Source organism: Schistocerca serialis, chromosome 5 (genome assembly GCF_023864345.2).
Source record: "Schistocerca serialis cubense isolate TAMUIC-IGC-003099 chromosome 5, iqSchSeri2.2, whole genome shotgun sequence".
In the NCBI taxonomy this organism is placed as follows: Eukaryota; Metazoa; Arthropoda; class Insecta; order Orthoptera; family Acrididae; genus Schistocerca; species Schistocerca serialis.
The window spans coordinates 609272863-609290553 of NC_064642.1; the positions used below are offsets into that span (position 1 = coordinate 609272863).

At 39.4% G+C, this 17691-nt stretch overlaps 1 protein-coding gene across 1 annotated transcript in view; it reads left to right on the forward strand.

Moving 5' to 3' along the window:
- Positions 1-2995: 2995 nt before the first annotated feature.
- Positions 2996-17691, forward strand: part of LOC126482348 (acidic amino acid decarboxylase GADL1) — a gene marked incomplete at its 5' end in the record, with an annotated part of 67062 nt that continues 52366 nt past the window's right edge. Inside the window, 1 exon segment of the mRNA XM_050106428.1 lies at positions 2996-3247. Coding sequence (XP_049962385.1) covers positions 2996-3247 — 252 coding nt within the window.

The window sequence follows — 17691 nt, forward strand, 5'->3', positions numbered from 1 at the left end:
GTCCAGAATGAGATATTCACTCTGCAGAAGAGTGTGCACTGATATGAAACTTCCTGGAAGATTAAAACTGTGTGCCAGACTGAGACTTGAACTCAGGACCTTTGCCTTCCGCGGGCAAGTGCTCTACCATCTGAGCTACCTAAGCACGACTCACGCCCCATCCTCACAGCTTCTGTAAGTTTGAAAGGTAGGAGATGAGGTACTGGCAGAAATGAAGCTGTGAGGACGGGGCATGAGTCGTGCTTGGGTAGCTCAGATGGTAGAGCACTTGCCCACGAAAGGCAAAGGTCCCAAATTCGAGTTTTGGTCCAGCACACGGTTTTAATCTGCCAGGATGTTTCAAAAAAATTTGTGTTTCAGTGTTTTGTAAACTGAAACTCCAAGTGTGTGAAATAGGGGATGAGATCTTTTACGAAAATATTTTATTATGAAAGCATTTTAAAACTAAATCTATGAAAATTTAAATCTGGCTTCTCAGTTAAAAAAAAAAAAGTATGTGTTTCACTATTTTTGGAAATTCAACCCTTTTGGGGGTGAAAAAGGGGATGAGAGTTTTTATGAGAATATTTCATTGTGCAAGCGTTTTTGAAGCTAAATCTATGAAAATTTGTATTTGGCTTCTCTGTTAGAAATAAAACATAAAAATGTCACTGGTTTTGGAAATTCAATGTCTAATGGGTTGAAATAGAGGGTGAAATGTTTTATGGAAATATTTCATTTCAAAAGCATTTTTAAAGCTAAATTTTTGAAAATTGGTGTTTGACTTTTTGGTTAGAGATGAAAAAATACATGTTTCACTGTTTTTTGAAATTCTGCCCCTAAGGGGCTGAAATAGGGTTCGCCTGATTCACTGGCTCATCGTCGCCCAGCCCAAACTGCTAAGGTTACAAACTTGAAGTTTGGAGAGGGTGTGGATTTTATACTGTAAGGATCATTTACGAAGGCATTGTCGAAAATTCCACTCCTAACTGGGTGAAATAAGGAATGAAAGGCTTTTTGAAAGTATGTTGCTATTAAGGAAATTTTGAAGCTAGAACTATGAAAACTAATATTTGGTTTCTCAGTCAGAAAACAAAAATTCTTGTTTCAGCATTTTTGGAAATTAAAGTACTAAGTGGTAAAATAGTGGGTGAAAATTTTTTGAAAATAAATAATTACTAAAGAACTACTAAAGGATTTTTAAGGCTACATCTATGACAATTGTGTTTGACTTCTCGATTAGAAATTTAAAAAAAGTACATGTTTCAGTCTTTCTGGAAATTCAACCCCTAAGGGAGTGCAATAGGGGAAGAAAATTTTTAAGAAAATATTTTGTTATACTAAAAAGATTTTAAAACTAAATTTATGAAAATTGGTATTTCACTTCTTGGTTAGATACAAATAAATATTTGTTATGGGATGTAAGTTGCTTTGGAAATATCTCCACAAGAACACAAAAGGCATGGTTAACAAGAACTTTGGACTTCAGCTACCAGACCATGCTTATATGGCCTTAATTAGCGTGAAAAGCATAGAAGGTGTTGCACTTTGTGAACAAAATTTGACTGAATAAAGACAAACAAAAAAGATCTCTGCAGGTCATATAGTCTACATGAGTGAAGCAGTGGGGGCTAAGCTAGTAAATAAATAAATAACCCTTTGGCAAGCCCAACAACATTTAGCAGGATATTATTGCATTGGAAGATTGTACTGTGACTCTAGTGTCGAAAGGATCCAGTCTCAGTCAGTACTGTTCTGGCATATCACAGTGCAATAAGATGTCCAGAGATGTTAACCAAGAAGGATTGTGAATAGTCCTGAAAGTATTTCCAAACTGTGAATTGGGCCTATACGTCAGTGTGGCATTAATGATTCTATGTTACTAAGTATCTCTTACTAAAAGGTTGTTAAATATACAAGTGTTCCATTTGACAGCTAAAGGAATATGTCACAAATCTTCACTTCACTATTCATATTTATTGCTCCATTGCAATTGACAATGTCAAAAGTCAGACTAGTTTCCACAATATATGAAAGAAGAGGCTTCTCGGAGAAGGCAGTGACAAAAATGGCTACTGGGCAAATCATGAACTATAACTACACTACAACACTGCAACATCGTATTTGGATGTTACAAAACCATTTGCAATATTCATGCTATAGAAGTACTTATCCTTGTTTTTAGAATTACCTATTAGTTACAGCACTGTGACATTAATGTGGTGGCCATCATCTGATCAATGACTCCACATCACCATTACTGTACTGATAATGCATCCAAATGACTAATTTGCTGCAAAGAGAAATCAGGTACTTACAGCCCAACATTTCTACCATGTGAAAACCTATCATTTATACATAGTTTGCATCTTATTATAAATACTCTATTTGGACAAGACATAGTGGAATCATGAAATTCACTTGCAGTCTGAGAATTCACTGTTTGCCATTTGTAGCGTCCCAAGTCTTATTTCTTTATTTTCAAGCTTTGGACATTGAGATATTGGTGCTACTATGAAATTAATCTACATCTACATCTTTCTTCTGCAAACTGCTCTGAAGTGCATGGCAAGGGATATGACTCATTGTACCAATTATTAGGGTTTCTCCCATCCTTTCATGTATGGAGTGCAGGATGAATGATTATTTAAATGCCTCCATGCATGCTGTAATTAATCTAATCTAATCTCCTCACAATGACTTAAGTACTGTCATTTGTAAAAAAAATAACATTGCATGGCTACACTGCAACATCCACTGCTCTTCTAGGTGTACGTAGCAGTTTTCACACAGAAGTGTACAGAAACTAGTTGGCAAAAGCTGTATGTAAGACATTGTATATGAAGTCGTTTCTTTATGGTGTCATCTACACAACAGTATATATTTTTAAGTTGGTGTTTGTTGCAGTTAATGTTGCAAAGTTGAAAGCATGCATTGCATGTTTATGTAATATTTTTTCCCATAAGACTTATAAATACATCCTAAATTAATATCTTGTTTTCTGCATGTGTTTCAGGCTCATTACTCATTCTCGAAGGCTGCACATTGGTTGGGTATTGGTACTGACAATCTGATTTCAGTAAAGACTGATGAGATGGGCAGGATGATTGTAGATGAACTAGAGCTCAGAATTCAGGAAGCAGTATCAGATGGAAAACGCCCGTTTTTTGTTTGTGCTACTGCAGGGACTACAGTTCTTGGTGCATTTGATCCAATAGATCAATTAGCGAATGTATGCAGGAAACACAAATTATGGTTGCATGTAGATGTAAGTGACAACCTGATATTTTTAGTTCAATAAAAAACTGTAAATTCAGAAAATTTTCAGAGAATGATAAACAACTCATATTCTAGATGTAATTCTCTTTATATAGTAAAAGTTATTAATGTTTTGTTAATGCTTTTATCACATTAACTTTAAACATTGTGCCAAGTAATTTAATTACAAGACAGGATGGTTGGCCAATGCTTACCTTCAGGATGTGAAATTCTTAGTTTTGCCAATAGATATACACTGCCTGACCAAAAAAGTAAAGGATCCAGAAGACATGGGTTGGATGCCAATGTAACTTTGCACATGAACACACCATCAGGAGGAATGCAAATGATTAGATTTACAATTCTCCATTACAGGAAGAACAGCCACCAGAATTTGTTAGTGTTGTTACCGAACCTGGTAGGCCACAAATACATTCAGATGTTGAGGTATCAGTATGAAGGACTTGGACATGCTGCACACTCATGTGACACAGTGTTATCAGCATCTGTCAGAGTTTGAAAGGGCCTCTTGTAGGTTTCCATTTGGCCAGCTGATCAAATTGTGCAATATCCAGAATTATGGAGTATTTGGTTGCGGAAGTTTCCCAGTGTTGGGCTGTATGGGACTTTTGAGGGTAGGCATACCCATTGTCTAGGTTCCGGTTGATGACATCTGACCACCGCAAGGGAGGTTCAACATACTGTGTACCAAACACAATTTAGCCCCTGCACTTCTGCTCCTGCCATCTGCGAACAAATAATGGACTCCCTTCAACACTCTGATCATCCCATACCATTCGTCAGAAATTAGCACCACCTGAATTAGGGAGTTACTGTCCTGTGTGTGGGTTACTGTTAACATCACAACACAAACAGCTGCATTTGGAGTGATGCCATGACCAGATAACACGGATTACTGATGAATGTCATTATGCAGGGTTACTGTAAATGATTAATTTATTTTCAAAGCTCTATATTTTCCTAAGTATTACACTCATGAAGTCTGGATTTTGCACTCTATAAATGTTCTATGTGTGCTCCTTTTGTCACACGACACACAGCCAAGCAGTATCCAAGGTCATGTGACTTGGGGAGGGGGGCAATATGCGGAATCGAGTGATGTGAAAGTTAGAAGGTAGCAACGAACATTGATGTTCCAGTGAGGGGGTGCCTTGTTTTGTAGGAAGATGGAATTCTCAGAATCAGCAGTCAGTTGTGGAAACAACCACAGCTGCAACATATTAAGCTAAGAGCTACCCATCACAGTCTTCTCACAGGAGGAAAATGGTCCATACAGCTTTCTTTGTGACACTGCACAGAAACGTCAATCTTCGGCAAATCTCATTCGTGCACCACAATTTCATAAGGATTTTCAGTGTCCCACACTTACACATTGTGCAACTAACCTCTCCAGATAAATGAAAGATTGCTTCATTGCTGAGTGTCATCTTGCTTGGAGATGAAGTTGTCATCCTCAAGTGGTTCATACATAGTGATACAAAACTGAAGGCACTGGCCATAATCTTCTAGTTTGAATTGTTGCACAAGCTGCGGATGGTATGGTTTCAAATGCATAATATTCCACACAGTTTGCTGTGGTATTCCAAGTTTTTGGTGTGTGTGGACTGTTGATTTTTTTGGACTACATATGAAACTTTTTGTCACCCACCCCACAGTTGCATCTGGCACGCTTGGTTGACTGGTACTTTTATTTTTACAGAGACAATCAGTCTCCCTAAATTGTCAAGGCCAACACACAAAACTCTGTTTATGTGGTGGTTCTTTTCCATAATTACTTCTGGATGCATGCTGTAATACTGTAACAGATAAACACTCACATATTCCAACACCAAAAACTCTTTTCTTGCTTTGTCACCATTTTGTCAAGACACTGCACTTGTGGGCATAATGCAAACTTAGTGAGTTTATGGTTCTATTCATGCATCAGTCATATTTGTATGTGTAATACTTTGGAAAATATGGAACTTTGAAAATAAATGAATCATTTATAGTAGCCCTGTATACTGTTCAGTGATGAACTGCAGTTCAGCACTACACAGAATAATAATCGTCGATGAGTATGGCCATTTTGGTGAAAGGTCTCATTATTTCAGTGCTTTGAAAAGGCACAGCATTGTTGATTCTGACATCATGGGGTGGAGAGCATCAGGTATGACCTCAGGTCATTGCTAATGGTGACTGAGTGAACTCTGATAGCACAACAATATGTCACCGATATCCTGTGTCTTCATATGTTTCTCCTCATGTGACGGTATCGTAGTGTCATTTTTTAACAGGAAAATGCTCCTCCACACATGGCAAGTGTCTCTATGAACATCCTGTGTGTCGTTGAGGTACTCCCTTGGCCAGCAAAATTCCCAGACCTGTCCCCAATAGCACGTGTGTGAAATCAGCTCGAATGTCAACTCCATGCCACAGCCAGGTGTGGTGATACATTTTACAACTGAGTCAGTGCATCAGTGCATGCATGCAACCAAGAATGTGTGCAATATCATATTGATAAGTGGGCTCATATTGCCAAGTTCTCTGTAAATTTGACTCAGTTTTGTAATTGCTGATATAATCCCACATCCCCTCTCAGTCCATGAAATTTTGTTTCATTTCCTCCTTCACTTCTGGGTGCTTCATTTATTTTTTATCAGATACTATATATAAAAGTACAATAAAATATCCTAGTTTTTGGAACTATTAGTTCCTTACCTGGGAAAATAAGAGCGAAAGATAAGGAAATAGTAGAAAGGAGTAGCAGTTCTCTCATCTCCAAGGATGAGAGGACCCATCTATTATAAGGACAAGGACAGACAAAGATTAAAGGTGAGACAGCAAGGAGAGTAATAGGTCAAGGATAATACTGGATAACTATCTCTGTCTAGGTAGCTATCTTTTCCTTCCTATTCTCTCTGATGTCTCCCTCTTCATCTTTTCTCTTTTTGCATTCATAACAGGCTGGTCCATCTCAACCTGAGGTCAGAGTGATTTGCCTCTCCTTTCTCACCTTCCCCAACTTATTCCTCATTGCTCTTTGAGGAAAATTCTGAAAGCTACATATATCTTTTTTTTAACTTTTAAATGTTTCTTTTTGCATTTATTTGGAATTGCACTTCCAGAATGTAAGCAATAGCCAATCATTCTGTATCCATTGTAACAGAAAGGTGGATGTAAAGGTGCGGAGCGGTTTATTGAGTGTGAGTGCGGATACAACTTTGAAATACATTTATTAACATATACCATGTTGAGTCAATCTTAAGAAAACATCAACAAAATATCACATTTTGCAAATACAAACTAGACTCGAACAGACTGAGGCATTGGAATAAATACCTGAGCTGGCATAAAAACACATGAACTAGGAACCATTGATATAGTAGATCCAAACTGTCTGTCAACGTGTCAATAATAAGCTTCCTCAGTAACATACAAGTAATTGAAAAAAACACCCATGCACCTGGAAATTAATCATTATTGACATTACAAGGAAGTAGCTAATGGGCACAAAATTACTCACTCCTTATACCAGCATTAATCTCATAAGCATGAGAAATGGATTTAACAAAACCTTTGAAATGTAGCAGTTCTCAAAGCGGAAAACTGATAATTAACATCAATGCATTAGAATGACTCTGTTAGGAAAATCATCATGTTGAGCTCTCAGCAGTTCAGTCTTAGTGAAATAATCATACATTACAGCTGACACCTTGAAATGCACCACCTTCAAGAATCCATGACAGGTAAATAATACGAGTGCATTAAAATGATTCCATTAAATACATCATCACCTTGAGTAGTTTATGAATTAGACTTTCCAGAACAAGCACATGCTAAATCAGTACCCTAAGATTTAAAAGACAAAACATATATTCCCTTATTCTCTATGTGTTGCCAAGAGGCCAAGTTCCTCCCAAAATCACAACACATCTGCACCAGTCATGTCTTGTGGAAGTTATACAACTTCTGACATGTCTTACTTTGACACTATGATGTGCATCCACAACGTGCAAGTCTGAAGGGCAATAGAATGCCCCAGTGGATAAACAATGTCAATTCAGCCGGGGCTAATGCATGCCTCCAAGTCCAACTGTCATACCCAGTTCTCAGAGCTGTTCCATGATTCCAGAGACTAGCAGTGCTGTTTGCACCACACAATCCTCTGTCTGTCCAAGTTTTCTGTTACATTATAACTGTCCAACTCCATCATGGTTGTCACTCTCTGCTCCACGCACCACTTTACCCTCTGGCACACCGTGGCTCCATGCGACTTCGTCGCACCATCAGATGAAGCAGACCACAAACTCCATTCTTACAGAAGGAGGAAGATAGAAAATAGCCAGCACCAGTGCCGACACAGCAGATATTCCTACTGCCCCCCCCCCTTTTCACCACCACCACTACTACTCTAAATCTTGGCTGGGGTGAGCTGTAACATCCTTACCAGTGTTCTGAGCTCCTAACAGCAGCATTACTGGGGTAAGAAATCTTCTAATACACAATGGTCTTCTGTATCGGGTCAACAGTTTTTTAGAGATTCCTTCCACCCATTTACTAAATTCTTAATGTAGAGAATATCACCAGCTTGGTAAGCATTTGGCCACTGCTGCTGGTTTTGATTTGTGGCTTCCTTCCTGTGGACCTCCCAGATATTTCTCCTGGCCAATCTCTCTTGCACAGCAACCTGTTGAGGATTCTTCCCTTCAGGCAATAGATCCTCAATTGCCACAAGCTGCACTGTGGAGTTGCTACCTGATAACCCAGAAATAACTTGGCTGGTGTAGATCCAGGAGCCTCATAATCCACTGTATTAAATTCTGTGGCCAACTAGAGCAGAGAACTGTCCCAATTGCTTTGATCCATATGATGGTAGGTGATCAGGCCAGATCTGACATTGTAATTAAGGCGCTCAGCATAATAGGTTTAGGATAGTATGGGGTTGTGGTCATGTGTTGCACTCCAGTTTCTAAATAAAGTTGTTTAAATGCCTTGGCAGTAATACAGCTCACATTATCACTAATGATGGATTTTGGCAGTCCAAAGGTCCCAAAAATCCTACTTAACTGGGTGATTGTGTGCATTGTCACCCCTTTGGTAGGCAACAGCCATACAAATCTGGTACAGGCATCAATAAAAACCAAAATATACTTGTTCCCATCCCTAGATCTCTACATGGGCTGACAAAATCAATATACACCCACTGAAATGTCTTATCAACAGGTTTCAAAGGCAAGTACTCGACCTTGGTATTCTGAGCAGATTTACTCAGAGCATATCCTCTTGCAACTCTTCATGCCCATTTTCCACTATAAGAAGAAGTCCCAGACCTTATGTACCCTCAAATGACTCCTCCCCCTCCCTCTCTGGGGATTCAAGGAAATACTTAAATAACAGTGGGACCAGTTCATCAGTGCTACAACCTTCCTTTGTCCTATGCCACATACCTTACAACATAACATCTGATTTTCATTAAATAATGGTCTACACACTGATCATCCTGAATCCTCTGCATGACAACCCTCAGAAGTCCATCCTAATCTTGAAATTCTCTGATATCTTTTATCTCACTAGGGATCTGAGTCAGGATGGAACTAATTTTATCTGCCTATCCTGTTCACCCTTTGGTGGATGATCTGTTCGACTATTGTCCTCCTGTACATACAAGCGGCTTAAACCATTAGCCAACACATTCTAAGAGCTCTTGATATTGTGGACCTCAAATTTAAATGCAAGAATCCTGGTAGCCCACCTTCAATTTGTACTGTCTTTTGGGGCCTAGCGAATAACCAACTCAAGGCTCGATTGTCTGTTTCCAGGATAAATTTGTGGTGTTCCAGGTAGTATTTAAATTTCTCCATCCCCAAACAAAACAGTGAGAGCTTCTAGCTCATGCATGGAATACTTCCTTTCCAACTCATTTAACCCCTGAGAGGCATAAGCAGTTACCCTGCGCTCCCCTTCTTTTTTACGTAACAGAGCCCCACCAAATCCTTGTCCTGAGGCATCAGTTTGTAAAATAAATTCTCTATCAAAAACCGGTAGAGCTAACACTGGTGCAGACTGTGATGCATGTTTAAGTGCTAAGAATGCAGCCTCCTCAGAGGGACCCCATGGAAATGTACATCCCTTCCAGCACAATTCATTCAGAGGAGAAACTTTCTCAGCAAACCCCTTAGTGAACTTGCAGAAGAAATTCTCCATCCCAATGAACTGGCAACCTGTTTAACATTACATGGATGAGGCACTTGATTTATAACCTCCACTCAGTCAGGACTGATGAAATCCCCTCTTCTGACACAATATGTCCCATGAATTTCACTGAACGAGAAGCAAAACTCACCTTCTCAGGATTTACCGTCAGGCCCACTTTTTGTAACTGCCCAAACACTTCCTCCAAATTTATCAGATGTTCCTGAATAAATTTACTGTATTCACTCCATCATCTTAATAGTGGTACACAAACTTGAACTTCACATCAGAAAATACAATGTCTGTCAATTGTGACAGGACAGCAGCCCCTATTGCAAGCCCAAAAGGAACTCTATTAAATTCAAATAAATTTAAATCAGTGCTAAAAGCAGTGACTGGCTTGAATTCTTTGTCTAAATGTACCTGGTTGTAATCTTGGTTAAGATCTAATGTGGTAAAAACTGAGCCACTCGGAACTGCCCAAAGCACAAGTGAACGTCCGGCAAAGGTACTGACCTCAACAGGACCTTTTTATTTAATTCCCGATAATCCACTACTGGCCGATATTCCACATTCAATTTGGTCACCACAAATATTGGTGCCATGTAGGGTGTTTTAGAGGGACAAATGACACCTTGATCTGACATTTTCTTTATTTTTTCTCTTAATATAATCATAGGCAGAGATAACCTTTACAGTGTCAATGTAACTGGCACCTGGTCCAGTAGCTCAGTGCCATACTTGGGGATGTGCATGACTTCCAGTTTCTTTGTTAGCACTGCTGGAAATTAGGAACAAAGAGCTTTGATTTTGTTCTTAACAGACACATTGAAATGGTTTGACTGATCATTACATTTACCCGACTCCCCTTCAACCGTCCTGTTTTCCACTGATTGCTCCTTCCCAACTATTGTGACAACACCCTCACTAAAATGGCAGAATTTGAACAGAGCTCCCAGTTTAAATTTGAAATAATAGCTCCTCCCAGCCCAATCTGAAATTAATCCCACCTTCCCACTGAAGTCAGCTCCAAGTATGCAAGATGTGGCCAAATTTTTAACGAGCATCATATTAATTTTCCATAAAAAATCTCGCAAGGACACCTTAACCAGCAAAATCCCTTTAACTGTTAAACTTGATTTGTCTGCCATCATAAACAATTCCTTTTATGATGACAGTCCTTCCCACTTACATTTACCTTGATGTTGGGTGAACCAGTCATAATCAATTGCGAAGACTGTACTTCCTACATCCAGGAGTGCGCAACCTGGCTCGATATTTTTATAGCAATACATACAAAGGCAGTAGTTTATTCAACGTATCCCTAATTGCACATATTAGTTTATTCTGACCATGATACAATAATTGTCATGTCTTCCCCATACAATCCATCTTCATAGGACCTGGTCTCTTACAATTCCAATATTTCAGTTTTGAGTTTTCCCCTCTGACAGAATATCATTCCTCACTACCTATTGATTGTATACCTACCTGGATGGTCTTTCTTCCCATATTCACTTTCTTGCTCACAAAATTCATCTCTTTCCATTTATTCCTCTGCTAGTCGAGGTACTCCCTAGCTTGCATCTGCCTGATCAGATTCTCTAATTGTAGAAATATCCTAGATGTTTGACAGAATACCACCGTCTGCCTACTTTCAGGGATCAACCCTTCTAATAAGTGTGTTACAACCTGTTCATCCATGTGATCGAGAACCAGTGCCAATATGCTTCTTTTAACTTGGGCAACATATTCCACTAATGGGTCATTACAACCTATTTCCTTTTCATACTGCCAATAAACCATTTCCCTCAAAGCTCGGGGAGGAATGACCCTAATTATTCAGTGCCTACACCCTTGCCATGTCTTCTTATTTTGTATAGCTTGCAAAATCTCCTTGCATAGTCTATCTTTCACTGTTATGGCAATTAATCTTAAGGCATCAGTTTCACTTATTTCCATGGTCAACACCTTTTGCTGAAATTCTAATGAAAAATACAAAAAGTTCACCATTGAATCCACTGACTCAAGCAACATACTAGCACACTGCTTTAAAATATCTTGCAACAGATCTTACAACATGGTAAACATAATATTCAGGACAGCTACCATCATGTTCCCATTGTGTGCCTCTGAATTATTGACAGGGTGCAGATCCTGCACATCTGTGGCTCTATCACTCTTACACAACCATTCCCAAATATTCCCACTATAATTCCATAGCTCTGTGGCCTGTCCCAGATCAAGAACAACCACATCATTCATTATACTGAGATAATGATTGAATCGGGCTGAACCTATGAACCTGACTAGCCATACAACCCTCTGAGTCCTGGGTAATTTCTACAATCTCTTCAAAAGCTTCACAAATGAAAGCAGCGGCCGAGGTTGCCTCATTGATATAGCTGCTTTACATACCACTGGTAGAAGTATTTGTTCAGTCAATTTCTCTATCATACCCATGGGTTCAAGCCTCCATCATTCCAATTCAGAAACAAGCTTACTTCACCTCAGACAAGCCGGATGCCTAACAATGCCAGGCATTCTGAAAAATACAAAATAATGAGTACCCACAACTTAATATTAGCCACCACCCATTGCCCCCTGCCGCTTAATCAACCATTCAACCATGCTCAGCTATCCAGTTTGTAACGGAAAGGTGGATGTAGAGGTGCAGAGTGATTGATTGAATGTGAATTGGGATACTATTTTGATATACATTTATTAAGATAGACCAAGTTGAGACAATCTTAAGAAAACAGCAATAAAATACCACATTTTGTTCATAAAGACTAGACTTGAGTAGACTGATGCATCGGAATGAGTACCCGAGCTGGCATAAAAGCACAATAATAAACTAAGAACTGTTGATACAGCAGATCCAAAGAGTCCACCAATGTATCAATCATAAGCTTTCACAGTAATGCAGAAGTAATTGAAAAAACACACTTGCACTTGAAAATTAATCATTAATGGACATCACAAGGAAGCAGCTAATGGGCACAAAAATACCATTTCTTATATCAGCATTAATCTCATAAGCATGTGAAATGGATTTAGAAAAACCTTTGAAATGTAGCAGTTCTCAAAGTAGAAAACTGATAATTAACATTAATACATTAAAATGACTCTGTTAGGTAAATCATCATGTTGAATGTTCAGCAATTCAGTCTTGGCAAAATAATTGTACAATACACTTTGAAATGCACCACCCTGAAGGATCCGTGACAGGTAAATAACATGGGTGCAGTAAAATGATTCCATCAAATACATCATCACCTTTAGTACTTCATGAACTAGACTTTCTGGAACAAGCATACACTGAAACAGGACCCTAAGGTTTAAAAGACAAAACACATATTCCCTCATTGTCTGTGTGTAACCAAGAAGCCAAGTTCCTCCCACAATCATAACATGTCTGCACCAGTCGTGTCTCATGGAAGTTATACAACTTCTGACATGTCTTACTTTTCCACTACGATTTGCATCCACCCTGTGCAAGTCTGAATGGTGACAGAGTGCCCCAGTGGATAAACAATATCAATTCAGCCAGAGCTAATGCACACCTCCAAGTACAACCATCACACCCAGTTCTCGAAGCTGTTCCTCCAAATCACCAGGACTGATAGACAGTGATAGACAGCTGGGGCACGTGATTCCAAAGATGAGCACACTGCACAATCCACAGACCGCCGAAGTTAGCCATCACATTGTAACTGTCCCCCTTTGTCTGGACTGTCACTCCCCATCCCACCCACTGCCATGCCCTCTGGTGCACTGGTGCTGTGCGACCTCATCGTACTATCAGGCAGTGCAGATCACAAACTCCATCCTTACAGAAGGAGGAAGATAGAAAATAGGTGGCACCAGTGCTGACAGGGAACACCATATAGCATTAAAAAATTTTTGACTGAGTTTTCTATTTGATAAAATGTTGCCAAAATATAGAGAAACTAATCAAGTAGCTCAGTTCAGCATGTTCTGCTCTTAGAATTGTCTCTTATTGTGTTAACCTAAATACAAGGGTGTTGACTTTTTTTGCATATTTTCACTCCCTGTTGAATTATCTACTGTGGCTACATGCCTGACATAAATAAATAATTTATTCAATACAGGATTCTTTTATTGTTTTTGAAATTCTTACACTCACTTCTCAGTACATTTACATATTACTAGTTTCAGCAGAATTGTGATTTGCACAATCATAATAGAAGACACAAAAATAATGTTCTCATAGATTATCCCTTCTTCTCCATGGTTCAGAATGGAATTATCTACTCTGGTGGAAATGTCTTCAGCAATACACAGTAAATGGCAGATCCTTACCAATTTAAAAGAAAATGAAAAGTAGTAGCTCCTTACTTACTCCTTATACAAAATAGCTGTCTAGAGTCAGGTCCTGAAATTTGCTGTTAGCTTCATGGAAAGTAATGATGTTCCAATAAATCTGCAAGACAAATGGTAGTTTACTGTAAAATGGCCTCAGTTGTTACAGATGTAGGTAACTGTGCGGCCTGAAAAATACCAATGTAATCAAGTAAATATTAAGTTACCTGTAGAGGATATTGAATAGTTATTTAATACAGCTGAAGAAGTAGCAGCTAGGTTAAATTTAGCTGTTGTAATCACAAATAGTATAAGGAGGTATAGTTACAAATGCCACTCCCTGATCACATGTCTCACTCCAAGAGTAGGCTACACACCATTGTAATACTTCCAGTTGAATGCAAGCAATGTAGTTTAAATAAATATTAATAGTGACATGGCTGGTTTGGCTAAGAAGTTTTTTCTCACTTCACTTGCTGCAATGGTGGAGATCTTAAAAGAGATGTTGATGAGGAGACAAGGAATGTAACAAGAAACTACACTGATGACAGCTCCCTGTCTGCAGTGCAGTATCCATCTTGTGAGTGACCTGGAAATCAGCCACAGGGTGCACACCCACATCCAGTGGCACAGACACTGTGATTGGTTGGAACTCCAGTCACATTGTGATGGCTGTCTGGCGCAGTGCTCCCATGGACATCAGCTTGGGCTGCAAGACCATCGGTGACAGCATGACGTCAATCTCCATTGGCGCCACTCTGGAAGCACTGACCGCAATGGGTGGAGAGATGGAGATGACAGCTGTTGTGGAACCCAGAGATGTGCTATGTCTGTGGGAAATATTTCTATGGCAAAGTCATAGACATAAGTGTACCAGACCCTGCTCTTGTGGTTCAAATGGCTCTGAGCACTATGGGACTTAACATCTGAGGTCATCAGTCCCCTTGCTCTTGTGACGCCTGCGCAGCCCAAAGGAACTGTGAATGATGTAAGAGGAATGACCAAAGACTGATGTGACAAGACCATGCTCTGAACGCTGTGTCTTACTAACAACTTTAAAGAAAACTGTCCTGCATCTGAAAACTTTGTCTAACCAAACTGTTTCCATGGTGACCACAAAAGATGCACCAGGGTACAACAACGGCAACCATTTCATAATTCTGCCGGTGACATCCTGACCTGTGGCAAGGAGCGGCAGGATAAAAGAAAAATCTTTAAGGTCTGCTCCCATGTGCAAGAGGAACGGAGTTTCTCCATGTGATTTTTGAAATGGTCAAAGGAACCATTCAGCTTCATCATTATATGGAGGGCAAAAAGGTACAGTAATTGCTTGGTTATGCCATTGTCAGCACAAAACTATTGAAAATTGGCTGATGTGAATTGTGCTCCAGTGTCCAAGACAAGGGCCTCAGGAAGACCTATAAGACAAAAAAATAGAAGACAAAGCTGATACCATACTAGCAGTAATGGTGTATGTTAAGCAGATTACAAAAGGAAATTTACTGTATGTGTCTACCACTAACACCCATCACATGTTTTAGCATGGACCCATGAAGTCAATGTGATATGTTGCCATGGTCCGGACAGATGTGGCCACTGATAAAAGCATTACAGTGGAGCAAAATGGAGCTCTGCACAAACAGTACAATGAGAGGTCATTTGCTGAATTTGGGCTCCCATGTCCTGACAAGTACAATAATGTTGGGCAAGTTGCTTTATGTGAACTATACCCCAGTGACCTTGGTGCAACAAAGACAAAACTTTCTGCCAGAGGAAATGAGGACTCACACCCATTCATCAGCATTCTCTGTATGCAACGGTGGAACACCTGACACCATGCGGATAGTGCTTGATGATGTGGAAAATAGTGACGTGGATTGGGAATTTCTTTCAAAGTATGGCATGATCCTTGGCACATGCATCGCAAAACTACCTGAAGAGCTATGTTGGAAGCATTTGCTCCAGCAATAAGCTGAAAATCAAGTGTAAAATTTTAAAAATTTCAAAATTCTGAGTATTGGTTTGATAACATGATTCCTCAGATGAATCAAAAGCTGTGTTGGTATCAATTGGTAACGGAGACAAGAAGTAAGCATTCAGATGTTGTGCAGTGGACCTGTACAACAACTCATATTGATAATTAGACAATAACAGAGCCCAACATTGCAATTTTTGTGTTGTCCGTGGCAGGATGAACTTGGAAAAATTGAACAAATATTGGTGGCACTTGGTAATGTCATAGTTGATGGCGAGAACGTCTTTTTCAAACTGACTATAACTGCACTGCTTTTTGTTGAGGCCTTTCAAGGCAAATGGTATGGATTGATCTGATGAACCAATTCTATAGGAGAGCTCCAATCCCACAAGATGTATCCATAGTAACACAACAGACTTAGCTAGATCAAAATGAATTAGATGATGATGACTTCACAATGCATCCTAAAACCACTGAAATGTATACTGACATTCTTGAGACCACACAAAAGGAGCACCTTTCTGGCATAGCTCATTCAGTAGAGCAGCAGTTTTCACCCATCTGCAATAAACTTAATATAATATGCAAGGTTCCCTCTAACTACTGTAGTTCCTTGATGTTATGGAGCACTGGCAGATATTTAGTCACAGACAAGTGCAGATAAGCAGGATGGATATGCTGTGTATGTATGACACATCATAAATATTCAAGTTCTTCATGGAAGGAGAAGCACTTTTCCTTGTTACACTTAAGCTAGTCACCCAATGCACTTTAAACAAACTTTCTAAATTTGCCAACTCTTCAGCAGGCATATGACCCATGACAAAAATATCATCCAGATAGTTTGTAGATTAAGGGACATTTTCTGTTAACTGTTCCAGGAAGCACTGAGAAATAGCATGAGTGGAAACACTTCTCAACATTAGATGAGTGTTGATCACAAAATATTCCTTGGAATGCTCATCCAGTGGTAACTGTAAGGATGCATCACGTAAATCTATCTAGGAGAAGGATCTGCCCTGTTCCAATCTGTCCATTAATGCCTCTCTGGAATTAATCCACAACAGTTTGTGGGTTTACTGTGGTTTTGAAATCATCAAACATATGTAAACCTCTAGATGAATGTTTGAGAATGACTAAGGGTGATGCCCACTGACTTGCAGAAATTGGTTATATCACCCCACTGTCTTTCCACCATTGCAGTTCTTAAGCAACCTGCTCACAGATTGCGTGGAGATCAGACCAAGGATGATACAATTGTGGTTGCACATTGTCTTTAACAGTAATGTGCGACTTGAAATCTGTAGCTCTTCCTAATCCTGTTTCAGAAAGTTCACTCTAGTTATTGCACTAGTAGGAAACATTGATTTGTAGGCACTGAAACACTGATTTGCAACACATTCTCTTGCATGCACAGGCTGGACAAATCAAACAAGTCTAGACCAAAAATGTTTGCACTGTTGCTAAAAGATAGTGCATGAAATGAAACATTCTTTGTAAAGACAGAAAAAGTTGCTGGCAAAGTCCATGTTCCAAGTACTGATATTTTCTGTCAGTTATATGCAGACAAAAGATAAGAAGGCTTTTGTAGCTGTGGGCTACTGATCATTTCGTATGCATCTTTATTGATGAGGGAAACAGATACACCTGTGTCTAACTGAAATTTAATTGTCTTTTGAACCTCCATTAACTGGACAACAAGTTTGTTCTTCTGTCTGTGAACTGCAGGAAAAGTTTTCCGCGATGCGGAAAAGTGAGTCTTCGTTGGTGCCTGCTGTAATGATTGTGCCAACATGACATTCACTTCCCAAAAGTTATGCTGTACTGTGCACTAGACTGATGCCTGCCCTGGCTGCCTTGTAAACAGACTGTGTGGATATGATCTTGCTTACGACATGTGAAACACTTTGCATCACAACAAGGACAGGCTTTTCTATCATGGTTTGAAAAGCACTGAG